Raw genomic sequence first — 19,031 nt, forward strand, 5'->3', positions numbered from 1 at the left:
GGGGAGCGGTTGCAGGGGGCCATGGCAAGGCCCTGCACGAGGGCGAGGTGTGGGTGCTGCTCCCTGTGCCCACCCTCTTGCCGTGCCCCCCGTCCATCCTGCGGCTCTGCTCGCCGCAGGCTCCATGGGGCTGGCTGCTGCTGCTGCGGCCGGGAGCTGCTCCGTCGAACTCGGTTTGTTTTGTACCTCCACTCCCCTAACTGCTTTGGCATTTCGCTCAGGCTAAGAGGCCCGTGCACTGTGACAGCTGTAACATAAGCCATGTCCTGCTTCTTTTATCCAGACATGTGTTTCATATTGCTTTTTCCTCCCCCCCCGTATGTACACGCTGCTGCGGCTGGACAAGCCCCCAGCCAAACCCGTTAAGGTTTTCTTTTGCGAGGAGAACTTGGCCTGCTTCTCTCCCTCCCTCCTTCCCCCTGCCCTTCTCCCCTTGCTCCTCCTCCCTTCCTTTTTTTTTTTTTCCCTAAACTTTGTTTTTCCCGTACTTTGTGGAACCATCTTAGCTGTGACAAACAAGCTGCAGAGACCCTTCATTAGCAGGGTGGAAACTTCCCCTCCATCCCCTTTGAACCTAGGGCTGAGCTGGCGGCGTGCGGGTCTTACCCACCAGATCTTCTCCCGCAGGCAGTTCCAATTCAGTCGGGTCTTTGCAGGAGCTGCCCTCCCTTCCACCTTAATGGGACCGGAGAGAAGTGGAAATACCTGATCCTTAGCATTCCTCCCCACAGGCACGTGTGGGAATGGGGAAGACATCTTTCTGGGAGAATTGGCTTTCTGCCCCTCTGCCTGCCTGTTTGTAAACAGCTGAGTGCCCCGGCGCTGCCTGCGAGAGGCAGGGGGGCAGCTCAGTGTTAGGAGCCACAGGATCTTCCGAACAGTGTGATCAGCTTCCGAGAGCAGAAAATAGGCTCTGTTTGGCCAGCCCCCCCTTCCCATGCCCAGCAGCAGGCAGTGCACATTGTGGGACACCCCTCTGTGTAAACCCAAGGCTCACAGTGGGTCATTTCATGTATCTGAGGGATCCTTTTCCTTTTCTTTTTCCCTTCTCGCTGCCTTCAGACCCGATGGTCTTGGTATTGAAAACTGTACCCCATGTCTGTGTATGGCTGTGTTTGCTCTCAGAGCAGCGGTTTCTCGTGCTGTTTTGAATAGTAAACCAGCATCTGTGCCGGATACACTGGCTGCCTTTTTTTTTTTTTTTTTTTTTTTAAATGCTTGTTAGAAGCTGTGTAAAATCTTTCCATTTATTTCTATTGGACACAGATGCTTTACTTGCACAGTATGCTAGTTTCCCGGCTGGGGTTTGTTTTCTAAGCTCTCTGTTTGCTTCAGGATTTGGGAGATAAAACTCAGCTCCAGCTGGGAGGAGCTCTGGAGAAATGCTGTCGCTGGCACCCACCCGCGTTTGGTTTGACACACGTTTGCCTGTGCTGGCAGCTACTCTCTAATGGCACATCCACTGTTTGTACAGACGAGCAGCCCAGCTCTCTTGCCCAAACTAAGTGCTAATACACGAAAACCTCACCGCGGAGAATGCCCTGTGCCAGACCTGCTTATCAGCTAAGGTCACATTCCATAACAGCAACAGCAAAACGAGCGCACAGCCTTTCTAATCAACAAAAAAGTTGCTTGCTTCTGCTCTGACTGTAGAAGCAACACCAGACTGCAGGCTGGGTCCTTTTGTTAGCAGCACGGCAGCAGCACAGCTTTCTGGAATCCTGTTCAAAGCTTTTCTCTTGCCACCTTGCTCTGGAGTGTCCCCTTGCAGACAAATTCAGGCTAGCGAGCACTACCCGAGGGCTGCTTTTGCAATTTGCCATACAAAGAGCTACAAAGGCTGCAGCTGCCTGCTAAGTAACCAAACGCTAAGGTGCTATGCTACGGTTGACCGCCCAGCAGCGAGAGCTCAGCCTTACCCCAGCCGTGCCACGAGCTCTTCTCCTCCTCTTGTTTTTCCTCCTCTCCTCTTCAACTTTCACGTCATCTCTCCCCTCATCCTGGCTCGTGTCTCGCTCCTCGCTCGGCTCCTCTCTGCTCTGCTGCTGACAGCCAGCTGTTGTCTCTGCCTATTTTTTTGGTGCTGCTGTCGGGGCGATGCCAAGTTTCGTGTTACAGGGGTGCCAGCGCGGGAGGGCGGCTGGCCGGCAGCGCACCGCGGGGCAGCCGCTGCTGCAGCCTCCCACTTGTTGCTGGCTTCCGCTGCGCATCTCCTCCTAGCAAGGTCTTTTCTTTTTTTCTTTGCGTTTGATTCTCGCCTCGCAATACTTTGGGTGTGTGTTAAAGCAATTAACTCTTCTTTATGCTGCCCGGTTTCCTTCCGACTCCCGGGGGAAGGAGCTTTCTCGGGTGTGCTTTGAAGGGGCAGAGCGAGAAATCGCAGCCACAGCGCAGCGCGGTCTGCTGCTGGCACGGGGGTGATGCTGGAGGTGAATTTGTTTCATGCCCCCAGACGAGTCATTTACTCTCTCGAAGCCTTGGTTTTTTGCTTCTCGTGTACTGGGGACAGCTGCCACCCGCTGTCGTGTCCCTGAGGGCTGCTGAAGTTCAGCTGCACTACAGCTATGCCGTCCTTCAGACAGGTGCAAAATGATAATGGCTCATCAACCACATAATTTGCCCTTCTATTTGATAGAGCTCATTAAATGGCTTTTGTTCAGCAACCGACATCTACATAAATAATTTGTCTTTATATAATTTTTGTCATCTTAATCCCGCTCTCATTTCATGGCTTTATTCCAAAACTTGCTGTGTTTTGGGGGAGCTCTTCCGATGAGGCTGTGTACCTTTCTTTGGCTGCCACGAGGGAATGCTTTCTTCCTGGTGTATTTTGGCAGAGACAAAGCCTCTTTTCAGATTCGTGACTTTGCTGCTTCTCTGACAGTTGATCTGTTTCTGCTAATTGCAGGAATAGTGCTACCATTTTACCCAACGTACAGAAGTACAAAAAGGAGGCATGGTGCAGGCATCCAGGGTGGTCAGTTCAGTGCTTTCCTGAAATGCATTGCCACAGACAAAAACACATTAATCATCTCAACTGTTATTTGCTCTTCATCCTATCCCATTATATAAAGTAAGGTAGGATGTCTCAAATGAAGTAGTGATTTTACCTAGATGTTTTAAAGACCGGTGGAAAGCTCATATGTACTTCTGTTGAAGGATGGGTGAGGCAGACAATACAGATGCATATTTGAAAGGCTAAATAATCTTAGGATATGCATAAGAATGCAAACTACCATTAATTGATGTAAAGCAGCTCTCCATCTCTGGGGCATTAGTCAGGTGCTCATGTGACTTGGGAAGTTTCCCCACCACATGACAACGCATAACCAGCTGTGTTTCAAGACCTCTTGCATTCGGTTAAGCATTACTCCAGTGGTTCTCCCAGCACCCCTACTGGTAACTATTTTTAGTCTTTTGACTCCAGTTATGGGACTGCAGTCTTAGTTCTGCAACTGAATTCCCGTTATGACCCAACTCACGAGTGCCGTTAGCTACTTGAGGCTGTGGCCCTGATTTGGGGTGTTTCTGTATGAAGATAAAGGCAATTATAGCAAGCTGCACCAAAAAAAAAAGGCTTTACAAGCCTGATAGGCTAGCAACTTGAACGTCTCTAAATTCCAGTGACTTCAGAGCTGATCTCTGTTCCCCCAAAACCCTCCTTTGTGGTGTCTGTCATGTTTGCATTCAGGCACAGATTGCATGTGAACACCTCAGCATAAGCCTGGTGAGTAGGAAGGGGGAGAAGGCCTGGCCATTCCTGTATGCCTCAGTTAACTCTAATTCGGATCAGTGTGTGTGAGAGCGAGACGTGGACTAATGAGAATGCCTGCCTGTTTTCTTTTGGGGAAACAAAAAGCTCACTTGCAGCTCACTGACATTTTTATAGTCACATTGCATTGGCAGGACAGGCCGCACCAGCAGTTCTTTTGGAAAAGCAGAACAAGGGGATCAAATGTGTTGCCCCCTTCTCGGTCCCCCCACCCTTCCCCACCATGTGAAAGGAGCTCTTTCTTTGAGCGCAAGGCAAGAGTGAGTCAGTGTGGCTCTGCAGGGGGATATAAAGCCAGCTTTGTAGTAGCCCTTTCAGGCTTTCAGTGCCCGAGCCCCTGCAGCACATCACCGCTGCTCCAGCCCTTCTCACCTGAGCAGCGCCAGGTCCTTTGCACTTCAGCACACGCGTTCCATCGCTCCGGCGGCAGCAGCCTGTAACCTGCTGCTTTCCTTGTTCTGCTGCTTAAAATTCACCGGGTCGTGGGAATGAGCGAGCCGGCAGCCCCTGCAGCCCCTTACGGGGTTTGTTAGTGATGCTCTGGTAGACACGCAGTTGTGTTCCCCCAGACGCATGCACACAAGTTCACAAGCGAGCCGTGTTTGTTAGTCAGATCTCTGGCAAGTTCAGGCGTGCCTTAAAGGGTTTCTAAAAAGAGTAAATGAAGTGTTCCCTCTTGTACTTTTCCTCTGTGTGACCCACTTTTTGCACACGAAGTTGGTAAGCCAACTAGGGCACTCCTTGGTAGAGAAGCAAAATCTCCACTTGGATCTTCCTTTCAGTAAAACAATTCTCTTGTTGCTGCTTGACTGCAGGATTTATCTCTAAATACCTGATGAAGCGTTTCCGTGTATTGGGTATCGGGATTCGGAGGAGGATACAACTGGCTGCCTGTGCTGTGAAACCCGGCTTTTCAAAAGCTCTTCTAAATTCTTCCAGCTTTCTAAAAAAAAGTGGCTGCCTGGTTCTTCTTTCTCTAGCACAATCAACATCTTCCCTGGTTTAAGTTAGGGAGTGTTCTAGAAGAGAAATTGCTTCCTGCCTGTATCGCTAATGAGCATTTATCTGTCACTGAACTTTTTTTACATATCCCACAGCACTGATGGCTGCCAGAAATCTTTGAAGATTTCTGGAAGAAGAAGCTAGTCATCTTCACAGGGCTAGCTTGCTAAGGCTGGTGGAGCTGGTTGTGCAATACTGTTTGAGCAAAGGGACTGGTTTACGTGGGTGTCGGACTCTACCCGAACTCCCCACGGATCTGAAGCACTGTTAGCAAGTCAAGAACCTCAACTGTACGTGTATTTTCCGAATAGCGCTCCCTTGTGTCTTCAGTCCAGACTTTATTTCTGACTTAATTTACATTCCTGTATTCAAACGTGGATTTGTTACCTTCAAACCACGGACAATAAAATGAGAAGCTCTCCAGTGTGAAATACGTGGGCATATTCTAAACTGTAGGACGTAGGTATCAAGAGGACCTCTTTACATATTTATTCTAGAGCCATTCTGATTGGACACAGAACGTATTTGGGCAGTGATGCAGAATTAATAACTGGGTATTTCATCCATTGCACATTTTGCAGAACTCAAAGGTCTGAAAGCATTTATCAGAAGGTTGATGCCACTGTTTGATTTACATGAAGGGAAATGAAGGCACAGAGACTGTAAGCAAGATACCAGGAACACAACCCCACTTCTGCTCCAGGACTTAACCACTGTATTTCCTGCTGGAATAGGCATTCTCTGCAAAAAAGGACCCAAGTCTTTATCAAAAGACAACTTGCATTTGGAGGGTTGGAGTTCTGCAATGAAAATAATTGCCCAATCATTTTCCTTTTGTCTCCTAGGTGTCGTCATGCTGCCATAGCAAAGTACTTTGGCGATGTCACTCCACCTTGTAATAAGTGCTGCGATTACTGCAAGAACCCAGGGGCAGTGAAAAGGCAGCTGGAGTCACTGGAGCGCTGCAGCAACAGCTGGAATAAAACCTGCATCGGGCCCTCAAGTTCCTCTTGGGATAGCTACGACCCAGAGCTGTATGAAGGAGGAAGGAGAGGTTGCAGAGGTTTTAGCAGGTCCGTACTTGGTAGCTCAAATTCTGCTCACAGGAGCTATCAGAGAGGAGAGAGCATCTCACAGCTGCAGGCCCAGCCACTCCTATTTTCAGCACATGTTTCTGTGTGGTGGTATTTTCCTGTAACTTCCTGGCAGCAGGAGCTGGAATTTCATTTTCCACACACTTTGGCAGCCTTGATCAAATTCATGTCCCAGAGAGCGAAAAGCTGTTTTGAATGACCTAAGAATTGCCCTGCAGAAGGTAATTGGTTCAAGAAACCAGGCTGAAATTTTTGAAAGCACTAAATGGGCACAGCCCTGTTCACAGTCACAAGGTTCAGAAATGTTTAAACTGAGACCAGCTTGACAGCAAAGCACGGTCCAGAGCTTGTTCCTGGCTTAGTGCTGATGTCTGTTGGCCAGCAGGCTGGGGGACCAGTGACAGAACTTAGTCATCACAGAGGATATAATGGTGTGCCAGCATCAGATTCTTCTGCTGATTGCTAAATTTTAGCGTTTCCCCATCAGGCTGAGAGCAAAGGAAAGATGTGCAGTCAGAAACATGATTTATTCTGAAAAATGTTTGGCAGTGTGGAGATGGCAACTTCTCTTCTTCCTTGTTTGTTGGCTGTGTTGCAGCCATCGTGCAGCTCTGCCAGGATGAGTTTCCCCGTTTGCATTGCCCATGGAGCTCTTCCAGGATGCACAGCGCCGTTGGCTGGTGTAGGCCTCTGCTTTCCCTTAGGCTGAGACTCGAAGCTTTGTTCTTCGGGCAATTCCAGTTGAGTCAGAGGAAAGTGGTGTACTTGTGCCATAAGCTTGTGTTTGATCTCGGGACCTGAGAAGACACTGCCGAGGCATGGGTGCTGTGCCCTTTCTGCCATCTCAGCTCCAAGGGCAGTAATGACTGACAGGGTACATGACCCAAAGCAGTGACTACTCAGCCCCATGGGAGAAGCTGTCAGAGCTTCTGAAACGAAGTCCTACATTCTCAGAGCAGTAGTTGCCTGCTTACTAGTTCATGAGATTAATAAATCCCATCGACACTGCTGTCCAGGTTGAGTAGTAGTGAAACTAAGAGCTTAGACTCATTCAGAAAGGCTCTGAAATACATCTTCTCTAAATCCTGGGATGACCTAAGCTTCCCAAAGCCTTTGCCACAGGTAATGCTACGTCTGTAGAAATGTTTTTTCCTTTTGTTCTCCTGCCTTATCCAGGTATGATGAAGAAAGCAGCAGGAATGGGGATGAAGTCAATGAAGAGATTCGGAAACGGGAGTGGAACGACTTCTACAAAAAGCAGATGAGTCTGCGCAAAGTGAGTTTGTGTACCTTTGTAAGAGATTCACAGATCGTTTGCTGTTAACCTTTATGCTGTGAGCTTGTCTTATAAAGGCTTTCCTGGCACTAGTGAAAGTAAATTAATGCGTCTTGCTGTCACTTGTTCTGGCTTTTACTGAGTACTTCTGCTTTTGTCACATTCTCCATATTCTGGGTCAGTCTCATAATGGGAAGGAATCCAGCTTACCTTTCTGCAACACTCATCAAGTGGATCCTGCTGTCTTTATCAACTCTGATATTACTAGAAAGAAATTTTCCCATTCAGCTTCTCTTGGATATTCCTATAGCAAAGTTGAACTTTTGGCTTTGATTCTCATCCTTTCTCTCCTTTTCCCCATTTTGCTGCCTTTTCAGTACCATTGTAACTTCAGCATTAATTTTCCCTGGAGCAAGGGGATAAAAATATATCTTTTGTGTTTCTAGACCTGCATGTGTGTTACAGGAATGGAAATGTTTGATTGTTTTTGTTTTTGTTTTTGTTTTTGTTTAATTATTATTATTTTATTTTTTGTTCCAGGGCCAGGAACCAGAAAAAGATGATTTTATCCCTCCAAGTAAATCTCTTCTTTGATTTATAGTGGGTTTTCTTTGGGAGAGGGAAGTCTTTTATTTTGCAGCTGCACGTAATTTATGTAGCATCAACACTGGGGGTATCAGTCCCTAGGCACAGGGGTTGGGCTTTTGGCTGTGAAAGCTTGGCTGGAAGAGATGAATCTGAGTTTAGATTTGGTTGGGGTGAAGATATGGAATGCATCTTTCTGAACAACTTTTCCAAACAAGTTAGAGAGAAGGAACGTTGTCTAACCTGACTTTTTAGGCTATTTCTGCAGTGTTTATGCAGCGGTATTCAATTGGAATGGAAACTGTTGAAAAACTTTGCCATTTGTATCTGTGCTACATGGAGCCCTGTCTAGCAACACAGGTCTTACACTGCTGTAAATGAATACCTGATGGCTCATGTTTCTCTGTTCAACCTCTTTATTTTTGGTTGGTGCTGGGGGAGAGCAGAATTGTTTTTCCTAAGAGCTGGGATGCCTTGAAAAAGGGCTTCCTGGGATGGAGAGGTTTTAGTGATGTTAGTCTTAAACTAGCAAAACAGACCTTCTCATCCGGAGAAAGAAATCTCATTTTCCTTCAGTGACTCTCTTGGAATTTGTAGCTATTGCAGTTGAGAGGGGTGACTGTAGTGGTTCTTGGGGTGACTGCAGGGAAGAGCATAACAGGCAATAGTGGGCTGGCACCACCCCAGTGAGAGCTGAAATGTTCTGTGCTGTGATGCTATGATGCCTTTTTTCAAATGTCTCTGCTATGATAGGTGCAGACTGCCCCTTGAAAGACGCCTCCAGCAGAAGAATCTCTAAGCTCACGGTGAAGGTAAGAGTTTAACGTTGACTCCCTGACCCACAGAGAACAAAGCTTCTGCCTGTCCTGTTCTTACTCCTTCTGGGTTAGAAGTCCAAGGGGCACTGTGATTTCTGTAGAACATGTCTGAGTATCGCATGTTTCCTAGGGACGGGAACACTGCTTGAAGATACTGGAAGAAGCTTTGAGAGACAACCAAAAGGTTCCAGCAGAAGGAAAAGGGTATGAGACGAGAGACAAGGGGTAGTGTATGGAGTCCCTTAACACAGGCCTACTCTTCCCCAGGCAACAATACCACTTTCAGGGAATGCCTTTTAATTGGTCCAAGGATGTATCTTCACCTAACAGCATCCTTCTTGTAGTCATGTTCATGATCAGACATGAGGATTCCTGTGTCTGATTCTGCTAAATCAGCTCGATCCCAGGAGTTGCAATTCCCCCCTGCCCCATAAGATGGGGATAGCGTACTTCCAAACTGAGCAAATGAACAAGAGGGCTTCAATTTAAATCTGTGCTCATCGTATTTTCCATTCCCCAGCAAGTCACCATTACATCCTTAATTGGGAGTTATCACTTACTCTTGCACCAGAGGTAGAGAATTTTGTACTTTCTGGGAGATGCTTAAGCATTAGTGTTCCCTTTGCAGATATAGAAGTGTGTCTTGCCAGAAATCACCCCAGCCTGTGTTACAGGTCAGACCCTCATGCCTGTGCCGTGGAGCTGGAGTATGAAGCTTTCAGAACCAGTAAAATGGCAAACTCATACAAGGCATCTGTGCTAAAGAAGGTAGGGCCCAACGTCTGCTGTTGCTTGCCCTTGCCTCTTAACATGGTGTGACCTCAGCTCAGCTCAGGGAAAGGAGTAGAGTTTGTGTGGGATAGATGGAGAAATTCCACTTGCCTTGGATATCTTCCAAATCTTTCTTTGTGGCTTTGTTTCCAGGAGGAACCAGAATCATGTTGGTTTCAAATCCTCATTGGCTGCAGTCTGTGAGCTTACAGCCTTCGGAAACCTGCATTATCAGTGCAAGCTTATCCAGATATCCTCTAGGTGTAGCAGCGGAGGGAATGGGAAGTTCTTTAGATTGTTGCTGACAGTAGAGCAGCCTAGGTTTAGGTTAGCTGGTTGCCTCCTTGAAGATGTTCCTGTTCTTGAGACAGGTGTATCTCCATATTTGTTTTACCAGCTACAGCTTTGAGTGTGAACTGAGGCAGGAATACATAAAGATTTTTAGTCACCAGGAGTTTGCTTCTGTTCTCTTTTCAGGTAGCAGAGATCAACAAAGCCTCAAAAGGCGGAGAATTGTTCTCAGTCTTTGGGTCAGGAGCTGGTGGCAACAGAAGCTTGGAGACAAAATCTGAGTCTCCAGCAGAGGAGAACTTCCTCCCTGCATCCCAGGTTTACTCGGTGAGTGCAGATGGGATGGACAAGGGGGGAACGATATGGCTTGCCTACCTACTTTTTTATTATTGTTTTTAAAGTTCTTTTTGTTTTTCTCATCTCACTCTAACCAAAGATCTTGTCTGTTTCCTTACTGTGGGGCTATGGCGTTAGACTACTCTATTTGCATGATTTCTCAGTTGATGGTCATGATGAGGAGTCAATTTTAGAGCCCTACCCATCTTACAGCTGTATGAACAGTAGTGTATTGTGCACATAAACTTGGCTCCTTTTAGAGCTGTGCACACAGGACCTCCTTGCTGCTCTCATACCCTATTTTTTTTTCTCCTTCTTTTCTCCTTAGTTCAAACCCAAGCGTGTGGGAGCTGGGTTTCCAAAGAGTTCCAGCTTATTCCAGACAGCTTCAGAACTGCTGACAATCCAGGAGGAAAGCAATACGAAGCTTGTCAAAAAAGAAGATTGTCCAAATGAGCAAGACAACAGCAACTGTAATCTGGAACCAGACAAGAGAAACCGTGTTCTCCAGAAAAAAGAAAAAGCAAAAAAAGAAAAAGCAAAGTGTGAGAGTTCTGAGGTAGAACTACTCCTTCCTGAAAAGAAGGGACAGCAACCCAGTCCAGACACAAAAACTGCCCTTTGTGATAGCCCTGCTAAGAAAGCCAAAGTTAGCAAAAAGCAGCAAATGCTGGCAGAGGCAGCCAAAAAAGAATCACAGGATATTTCCAAGTTCTTCTCTGTCTCCAAAGGTGGGTCTAAAGCCAAAAGTTGCAGCACAGCAGAGGAAGTCAGCTGTTCTGCAAGCACACTACCTCAGGTTTCTTCTCAAAGCGTATGTCAAGAGACACCACCACCTCAGGGAAACAAAGATGAATCTGGAGAGGATGTGACTGCACAGTCCCAGGCAGAGAATGAAGAGCTGGGGGGGACAGAAGGAACATTGACTGAGAAGGAGGAGGAAGGAACACTGACTGTGAAGGAAGAGGATTTTAAGACCCAGCAGGCTGCTGAATCTGAACTCCTTCAGGACGAACTTGATGTAAAATCCAGGTAATATCTCCACCTCTCTCCTCCCTTTGTTACCCCATTAAGTAGCTGTAGGGCCCCACCAGCCTTGTCCTGGAAACTGAGAATCCATGTCAAATCTCTAGGCTGCTGAGGAAAATTCCTGCTTTACTGTGGAGTGTCTAATGGCCGCTGACAGTGACTATTGGAATGAATTAAATTGCCCTTCTCTCCACTCTTTCCTCCAGTGTTGCTGAAAATGTCACAGAAACTGAGTTAACTGTTATTGGGGAAGGTCAGAGTGGGAAGCGACCAGGATGGGATGAGGTAAGACTTTAATGGCTGCCGATTTCCTCTACTTTTGTTCTCTTTGTTCCAAGTCGCTCCGTGGAAGTGATGCTCCTGGTCTGAACTTCACCTGGTAGTGTTGTTTAGCTGGGGAGGGCCCAGCTGTAATTGCAGTGGAGAGAACTGTAGATGAGTTGCCCTCCTGAAGCCTCCCTGCCACCCACGGGGCCAGTGCCAGCAACTCAGACTGCAGTGGAGAGCTTCCACTGCACGCTGCTGTTTGTCTGCAACACTTGACCGTACCTTTTCCTGGTAACTTGCCTGGAACAATTCTCTCCACCCCCTCTAGATCTGTAACTATTATTAGCGAGACGCCTTCTCCATAAATGGGAACAACCACAGGTCAGTCTAGCAATTAGCTGCCCTAATGAGAGTATAGGGAAATAGGTGGTAGTCTGATCAGGTTTTTTTCAAAGCCCCTTTTATGTGGGAAAATGTATTATGTCTGCAGAGCTTCATGTCCCCAAAAAGTTCCGTAGGTTCCTGCATGGTATCCACTACAGGAAGAGACTGCTGGATGCTGCAGAGATTCATGTTCTCAGGAGGCAGTGGCTGTTTGAAAGTGTAATGCTGCTGCAGGAATTAGTGATTTGGGTTTTCTTCTGTCCCACCTCCAGGATATGGAAAGCCCCGCAACAAAGCGGCTACGGACAGCAGCAAAATCTTCTATTCTGTCCCAGCCAGAAAGCAAAAGTGTTGGTCCAACAAAGAAGAAGGTGACTTTTGATCCAAACTTATTGCAGTGTGATAAAGAAGAAGCCAGTAAGACCACACAGACAGCGACCAAAAGCGTGTCCCTCAAGGAGACAGCAGACATCGTTGTAAAATATTTGACCCCATTCTACAAGGGCGGCAAATTTGCTTCCAAGGTAGGCACAGCTCAGGACCCTTTCAAGCAGAAGGAGACTGCATCTCCCCAGGGATCTGGGGCCCTAAGAAGGGAACAATGGTATTTCCATATATTTCCACATTTAATTTCTGGGTCACATCTCGGTATGTGCCATGAATGGTTTGTGCTACAGCCTAATGGTTTGTGCTACAGTACTAAGGACGAGACAAATGCAGAATTAAGCCTGGTGAATTATTGATGTCTGCTTTCTGCTCTTTATCCTCCCTCTCTCTGCAGGATCTGTTTAAGGGCTTTGCTCGGCACCTGTCTCACTTACTGACTGAAGATCAGAACCCTGCCCGCAAGACTGGTGAGTTGGAGCTGTAGAGAGCACCAAGAATCTTGGTTTCTTGTGATGCTAAATGAATTGATGGCTCTAGATGTCTTAAGTATCATCTCAAAGGTGCTGCTGCTTCTCTTGCAGTGAAGGAAGAAGCACAGAGACTCATTAAGGAGTTTTTCAAAACACGAGTCAGATGTGAGAGTGAGACAGACTGGCAGGAGCTGCAGAGCTCGGAGAGATGATCCTTGCATCTTGTTCGTCAATTCCTTCTTCCAGTAGTGGGACCAGGGGATCCTGAAGAACTTAGCCACGGAGGGGTTTATGAAACTGCAGAAGTGAACTGTCTTTCCCCACTGCATTTTTGCTCTCTTCAGCCTGCGGTGCCACCTTAGTGACACACGTTTCCACAAAACCAGTTTCTGTGAACCTATGGAGAGTTTCTCCACTAACCAGAGCGCCGAGGTCCTCCAGTACCTCGTGCCAAGAGGTACGAAGTCTCCATCTGCTGTGTAGGTTAGGGGGCTGCTGCCTCAGGTGTTTTGCAGTGCCTCCAATTTCTGTCTCTGCAGCGGTCTGGGAAGGCATCTTTCTGGGACTCTGCTTTGGGATGGCATCCTCTTGCTTCCTAGATGGCTGTTCCTCCTGCTCCCCCCCCCCTTAGTTCTTATTTGAGTGTTACCAATAGAAGCCTTATGCTACAAACGAGTTCACATGCTTTTGCTCAGGGCTGCCAATGCTGAACTTGCTGTTTAAGTACCTGGATGGAATGTTTTTCCTTGGAGGGCAGCAGGGGAGTGTTTTGTTTTTACTCTGCAGGCAATGCCTACTTTCTGAAGGTACAGAAACTCAGATTCTTTTTGTTTTAATCCCAACTTTTTTTTTTTTTTTAAACTGTGTCTGGTTCTGCCTGCCCTTTAACTGAAGTGGTGATGCTGTCTCGGTATTAACCTCTCTAGTAGTGGCACCAAGGTGGCCAACACTTTTCCAGCATTGCTTCTAACCCCTAAAGCCATATCTGCTCCCTGTGCCTCACCCACAGCCCGCAGTACAGAGGGCAATGCTGCTGTTACTACTGGTTAATGTACTGCTGTGGCCCTCAAGTTGACACTGCGGTGCCTCTGCTGCTATATTTATATAAGGACCTGAACTGTAGGGTATCAGTGGGCTTGAAATAACCTGATTCCCTGGCACAAGTCCTTTCTGTTGGGTTTTAGTTGGGTTCTGTCTTTTTTCCATGCTTATAGAGGCTGGTGGCCTCAGGCAGTATTGCTGCTAGAGGAATCTGCAGCCGGAGAAGCCATGAAACGGGCTTTTGAATCACTGTACTCAACAGATGATTATTTTTATGTGCTGAAGGGTATGTGCAGAACTGACAATAAAAGTGTTATTGCAGCTGTGGACTCTTCCTGGAGGTTTTTTCTTACCTATCATATAGGCCGGTCTTACATTAAACAGACATGAAAGCTTGCTCTTTTTATCTGAGCAGGCAAGCCCGGGATGGGATGGGTGGGAAGTGTGTAGCAGCAGACACCTCCATCCCCCAATAGCTGCAGGATATTTCTAGCTAAGCACCAGGAGGAGAAGAACCTGGAAATGTTTACCTCAAAAGTCACTTTTATCTTCAGCTTTCTCTGCTCAAGGGGAGGACAAAAGGGCTTTACAAGAAGTCTTTGTATAAAAGAACTATTTTTTCAGCTGTTGCCTGCTGGCTTCTGTTTCACCTTCCCATTAAAATTTTTGTTACATCAGCTATCTCCAGGAACCCCTATATAAGGTTACTATCTCCAGCATTCAGTGCTTGTAGAGTTCAGCTGCTGCCTGGGTGAACTTTACAGAAATTTTGTGCAACTTGTAAAAGCAAAGGACGTCCAAAAGGGCATGGGGAGTTGTAGAATGGTGCTCAATCACCACGGAGAGCAGCTCTTCAGATGAGTTGTGTTCCTACGTAAGGCAGCAAAAGCTCAGAAAGAGAAGGGAAATAAGGATGAGTTAATCTTCAGAGATGGTCTCTGTTCCTTTCTTTCATATTGCTGTAGCACTTCAAGGCACTAGCCTTGCAGTAGTACTGGTGAAGGGAGAAGGTGCAGCACACACTCCAGCAAGGACCTCTCTGGCCCCAGCAAGCAGCATTTGCAGGAATTTTCCTGACAGGGATGCCACTGTGCCTACTGCTGGCATCAGCTCACCAGCAAGGAGCTTGCATTAAACATCTCTAGATCCCATTCCCAGCCAACAGTGACCACGTTTTCCTGTAACTTTTCCAGTTAGCTGCAGGTCACCCATCCCACATCCCAGATGTAAAGCAGTGTCTGTCATCTCACAGCTTCAAAATAGCCACTACGCAATTATTTTATTAGTCTCCTGTAATAAACCTTTTAGTTCAGTAGGCTAGCTGTAGCAATAAAAATAAATTAAGTGTTTTTATACAATTCGAGACACTCTCCTATACTGTCATTCCCCTTGAATGCACTTTCTCATGGGCATGGAACCACGATGTAAGTATGACAGCTTCATGGACATGATTGACTTCTTTATAGCAGAAGGAATAATAAGTATACGCATACGTCAGTAAGAAATTAATTAACAATAAACATTCTTACCATTGCAGCTCAATCTGTGCCCTAGCGGATGTAGCAATTGTATATTAACACTGATCTGCTTTGCAATTAATATGCTGTCTACAAGCTCCTGCTTCACAAACCCTGCTACAGGGCTTCTTGTATATCAATAGAGAGAAGAAGCTGGTCTATGGAAGATGGCAGCAGCCAGTGCAGTCATTTCATAACCCTGGCTTTGCTTTCTGATACACGAATCGCTAGCAAGTATCATCAGTCTTTACTTATGAGCCTCAATTTAAAAAGGGAAAAATAGTCCCTCAGTGCGTAGCTTGAAGGCAGTTGCTTGCATCTGTTCAGCTGCTCCATGCTGGATCAGGCAATGAAGAAGCAATGGAGTGGAAAGGGTGTCTTGTGGGTTGTTCAACCAGTGCAAGCATTGCTTCAAGGAAAAGGATTTGGTGACTGAACAGCAGGTCACAAGGGGTGAGATTGCGGCCCAGTCCATCAACAAGCACACCATCACTGTGGTGGCAGTCTTAGAAAGCAGCTGTCTGAGATCACGGATGTTTCTGGGACAGACCTCTCCAGGGGACAGGCAGGGAGCACTGAACAAGCTCAAAGGAAACTGGTGCTGTTTTGCTTGGTCATTCGTCTCCTTAGGCTTTAGGGATGAAAATCTGTTTTATCCAGGATGACAACAATCGTGTGATACATTTCTTTAGCCTGTCAAAATACAAATGAGTACCAGTCAATCTCTACCCCAGCAATGGCTGCTTCTCATAATTAAATATTCCCATAATTATCTTCCCATAAATTACTTCCCATAATTAAATACCAAGCAGGCACTGGGATTTCAAACTGCAGTTTGGGAACTGGTAAATGCAGCGTCCCCATCCACCCCAGGACAGAAGCGAACAGCAGGCTCTTAGCAGAGGCTCAGCTGGGGAGTAGAGGGCAATTTCTGAATTGCCCCGAGGAAGCTGTGTGTCAGGGCTGATCATCTCACCTGTGGCAGTTCAAGCCACAGAGACTTGGGACTGGCAGCGGAGCCATAGTTCAGTTCTATGCCGGGGAGCCCACCATCAGAGGTGGGCCGCAGGGTTCGCATCTTCTGCAGCTCATTCAGTGGGATGACGTGGGAGACTACCTGTGGAAAGAAAAAAGCCACACAGCATTAGCTGGTGCAGCCCTTTAAGAGCAAAATGATCTGATTCTGGCCAAAGAGGATTCATATCTAGAACTTATTGAAAGCTGAGGCAAAGACTAGGGCCCAGGGCAGAGTAAATGGAAGGGCTGCATTTAATTGCTAGGCCTCGCTGCCAATGCATCCCTGGAACTCCTACAAGCCTAGGCCAAATAGGAGTGTGTTTTCTACACTTAGTTTTACTGCGCACCGTGCTCGTTTGCATGATCACTGCTGGACTTGCAAAAGAGCTCACACTATTACTAGCTCTTCTACTGCTCTTGTCACTGGCTTTGGGCTAGGGCTGCTGGCTGCAAGGCACATAAATACAGCCTCTTCCTGCACAAGTCCTAAAAGTCAGAACTAACACCTGAAAGACATTAGGGCTTGGGACACTGAGGAAGAATTATCTGGCATACCTGGGTGATGTTATCCACCACAATGATCTGTTTATCATTCACACCAAAATAGCAGGGCACAGGGATTGTGCTGTCGCTCACTCTCTCTACAAAGTACAAGTTGTAGCCAAAGAAGGGCAATTTCATCACGTGCTCTGTAAGAAAGCAGAAGGGTGGCATTCAGGCAGCAGCTTCCAGCCAGCAGTCTACTGCACCTGCCTAAGGAGGTCAAAAGAGGCAGGTGCACTTTTTAGTGCAATTGACTTCTCCCACCACCCCTACACTCCTAGTGTTTAACTGTCAGCAGCCTGGACGGATGTGCCATCCTTTTCAGAACAGAAAACAGCTGTGCAGACAGAGTATCAATTAAAGCACAACTCATACAGGGCTCTGAAAGTTTTCTGCAGTTTTACCAAGAGGTGTGACTTCTACCGTGATGACCATGCGTGGAGGCATGTGCCAGTCTGCAGAGAAACACTCTCAGGGAGTCATTGCAAGCCCCAAAGATCCTTGCCAACCTCATCAACTGTCCCAGAAATGCATTCAGAGGCAGCTTCCATCACAGTCAGGACAGATTACTACCCAAGTAGATCTGGATGTCTCCTCACCTATGAACTGGATTTTTGCATCCAGTGGTTGGAGTGGCTGCCTGCTTCTCAGCAGCATCCCGAGATGGTTCTGCAGAGTCTGGGGACTGATTTGGGACTGCAAAGGCATTGGTATGTACTCCTTCAGCTCTTCCCTGTGCCAAAAAATAAAGAGTAATTCACCCCCTGCCCAGCTACAATCAAAAGATAAACCAGGGGGGAATCAGAGAAAGGAGGGGATGTAGCAACAATTTTCAGCAGAAGGGCTGGGGGCAAGGGTGGAGGGGGAGAGAGAAGAGCACAATGGGTCACATCTAAACTGGTTAATGTGTGAGGAAACAGAGACAGCTGAGGCCATCATATTTCCATAGAGAAGGCTGTGTACCACTGACTAATACGCCAACAGAAATCCCTCCTTTCTGGAGACAGCAGGAGCTCTTCATGCAAGAACTGTAGCATGTAAGTAGAGCTACGGGGTGTTTCTTTCTAAGGCAGTCTCAGCTGAAAAGCACCTTACACTAATTGTTGTGTGTGCCACCATAGCACCACACAGAGCAGAGTTTCCCACACCCAGCGGGGTTCTACCATTGCCCCTGATGCTGTAAGGGGATTTGATGGTGATATTACCTCCATCACCTTCATCTCCGTTACATGGCTACAGCTGAAAGCTTGTACACTTTGTTCTTGGTACCACAAACACATGGCAGCCTACAGGAATGTTTGTGGCACCCTCATGCCTTGAACTCAGCAAGAGTCACAAAAGGAAACATGGAGAAGGGATGGTCTGCATTAGGAGTGTGAACGGCAGGTAAACTTTCTTGGTTACAAGGCAGGAGTCAGACACCAAGTGACATTAATTAATGGCTTATGCTCTCCAGAATTGTCCACTCCTTAATTATCCAGAGTAGTTTCAGGCCCCTGCCCCTAACCCATGTGATGACAACAGAGACCCACCCTGAGACAAACATACCTGGGGGGAACAGAACTCTCCTGCTCTGTTTTGGCCCAGTGCTGGAACAGAAGCAAAATGGCCACCTGCATCTCCACTTCTTGATTATAGCTCAGCAGCACCTTCCCATTCAGGTAATCCCACAGCACCTGAGAGCACAGGAAAGAAGGTTTTGTTAAAGCTGCCAGGAGGTGCAGGCAGATCGAAGCAGCACTAGGCTGCAGAGACCCCACATCCTGCCTCGCAGATAGCTCAGGCTGATAACTCTAAAACAAAGGCTTGTTGGGCTCAGGACGAGCATGCAGAACTGCACACAGCATGTCTGGAGCAGTACAGCTCATAGGCTAGGGCCACATAAGCACCGCCTTGTTTGCCTTCGTAGCATCACTTGCATCACTCAGTCATTCCCAGGACCAACATGCAAAGCCGATCAGCCAAAGCCCTCACACTTCTTCAGCCCCTTTGGGACATCCCCCCTCGCCTCTCCTCTAATTCTGCCCCTGCTAGAGAGGTTCTTGCTGCTCACAGTGCCCTTGTTGCTTACCTGTCCATAATGGACATCAGTATAAATTTTGTTCTCAAAGTGCAGAGGTGTCTTCCAGGTGAGTCTGCGTAAACTCACAGTCACCAACGCATCCTCCAGCAAATAATCATGAAGATATTCCTCTGTTCTCATCGGCCTCACCATTTTACCTATATATTTATGCAGAGAGAGGGTCGTCACTCTTGGTGCTGAGACAGTGAGCTGAGCTCCACAACATGGGAAAGGAGCCTTCCTGCACTCCACTGTTCCACCCTGCCTGTAACAACTCCCAGCATCAAAGGGATGCAGACCCCACACAGAAATACACCACTTTATGGAACAAGCAGCACAGCCCCTGAGAAGGCACAATCCCTAACCTTA

The 19,031-nt window shown here is 47.2% G+C and overlaps 2 protein-coding genes across 2 annotated transcripts in view; one reads left to right on the plus strand and one right to left on the minus strand.

The window, feature by feature from the left end:
- RECQL5 (RecQ like helicase 5) overlaps positions 1 to 13,782 on the plus strand; it is a 37,868-nt gene extending 24,086 nt beyond the window's left edge. Inside the window, exons 8-19 of the mRNA XM_084298363.1 lie at positions 5,620 to 5,847; positions 7,045 to 7,144; positions 7,685 to 7,721; positions 8,483 to 8,541; positions 8,678 to 8,751; positions 9,222 to 9,315; positions 9,796 to 9,936; positions 10,274 to 10,977; positions 11,181 to 11,259; positions 11,898 to 12,149; positions 12,407 to 12,479; positions 12,594 to 13,782. Coding sequence (XP_084154489.1) covers positions 5,620 to 5,847; positions 7,045 to 7,144; positions 7,685 to 7,721; positions 8,483 to 8,541; positions 8,678 to 8,751; positions 9,222 to 9,315; positions 9,796 to 9,936; positions 10,274 to 10,977; positions 11,181 to 11,259; positions 11,898 to 12,149; positions 12,407 to 12,479; positions 12,594 to 12,694 — 1,942 coding nt within the window. The 3' untranslated portion in view covers positions 12,695 to 13,782. The remainder of the gene's footprint in view (positions 1 to 5,619; positions 5,848 to 7,044; positions 7,145 to 7,684; positions 7,722 to 8,482; positions 8,542 to 8,677; positions 8,752 to 9,221; positions 9,316 to 9,795; positions 9,937 to 10,273; positions 10,978 to 11,180; positions 11,260 to 11,897; positions 12,150 to 12,406; positions 12,480 to 12,593) is intronic.
- Positions 13,783 to 15,673: 1,891 nt separating this feature from the next.
- MYO15B (myosin XVB) overlaps positions 15,674 to 19,031 on the minus strand; it is a gene marked incomplete at both ends in the record, with an annotated part of 43,263 nt that continues 39,905 nt past the window's right edge. The window contains 6 exons of the mRNA XM_084298342.1: positions 15,674 to 15,733; positions 16,017 to 16,157; positions 16,613 to 16,746; positions 17,200 to 17,333; positions 18,149 to 18,276; positions 18,672 to 18,820. Coding sequence (XP_084154468.1) covers positions 15,674 to 15,733; positions 16,017 to 16,157; positions 16,613 to 16,746; positions 17,200 to 17,333; positions 18,149 to 18,276; positions 18,672 to 18,820 — 746 coding nt within the window. The remainder of the gene's footprint in view (positions 15,734 to 16,016; positions 16,158 to 16,612; positions 16,747 to 17,199; positions 17,334 to 18,148; positions 18,277 to 18,671; positions 18,821 to 19,031) is intronic.

The sequence above is a fragment of the Netta rufina genome (assembly GCF_964035555.1).
Source record: "Netta rufina genome assembly, chromosome: 19".
Taxonomy (NCBI): domain Eukaryota; kingdom Metazoa; phylum Chordata; class Aves; order Anseriformes; family Anatidae; genus Netta; species Netta rufina.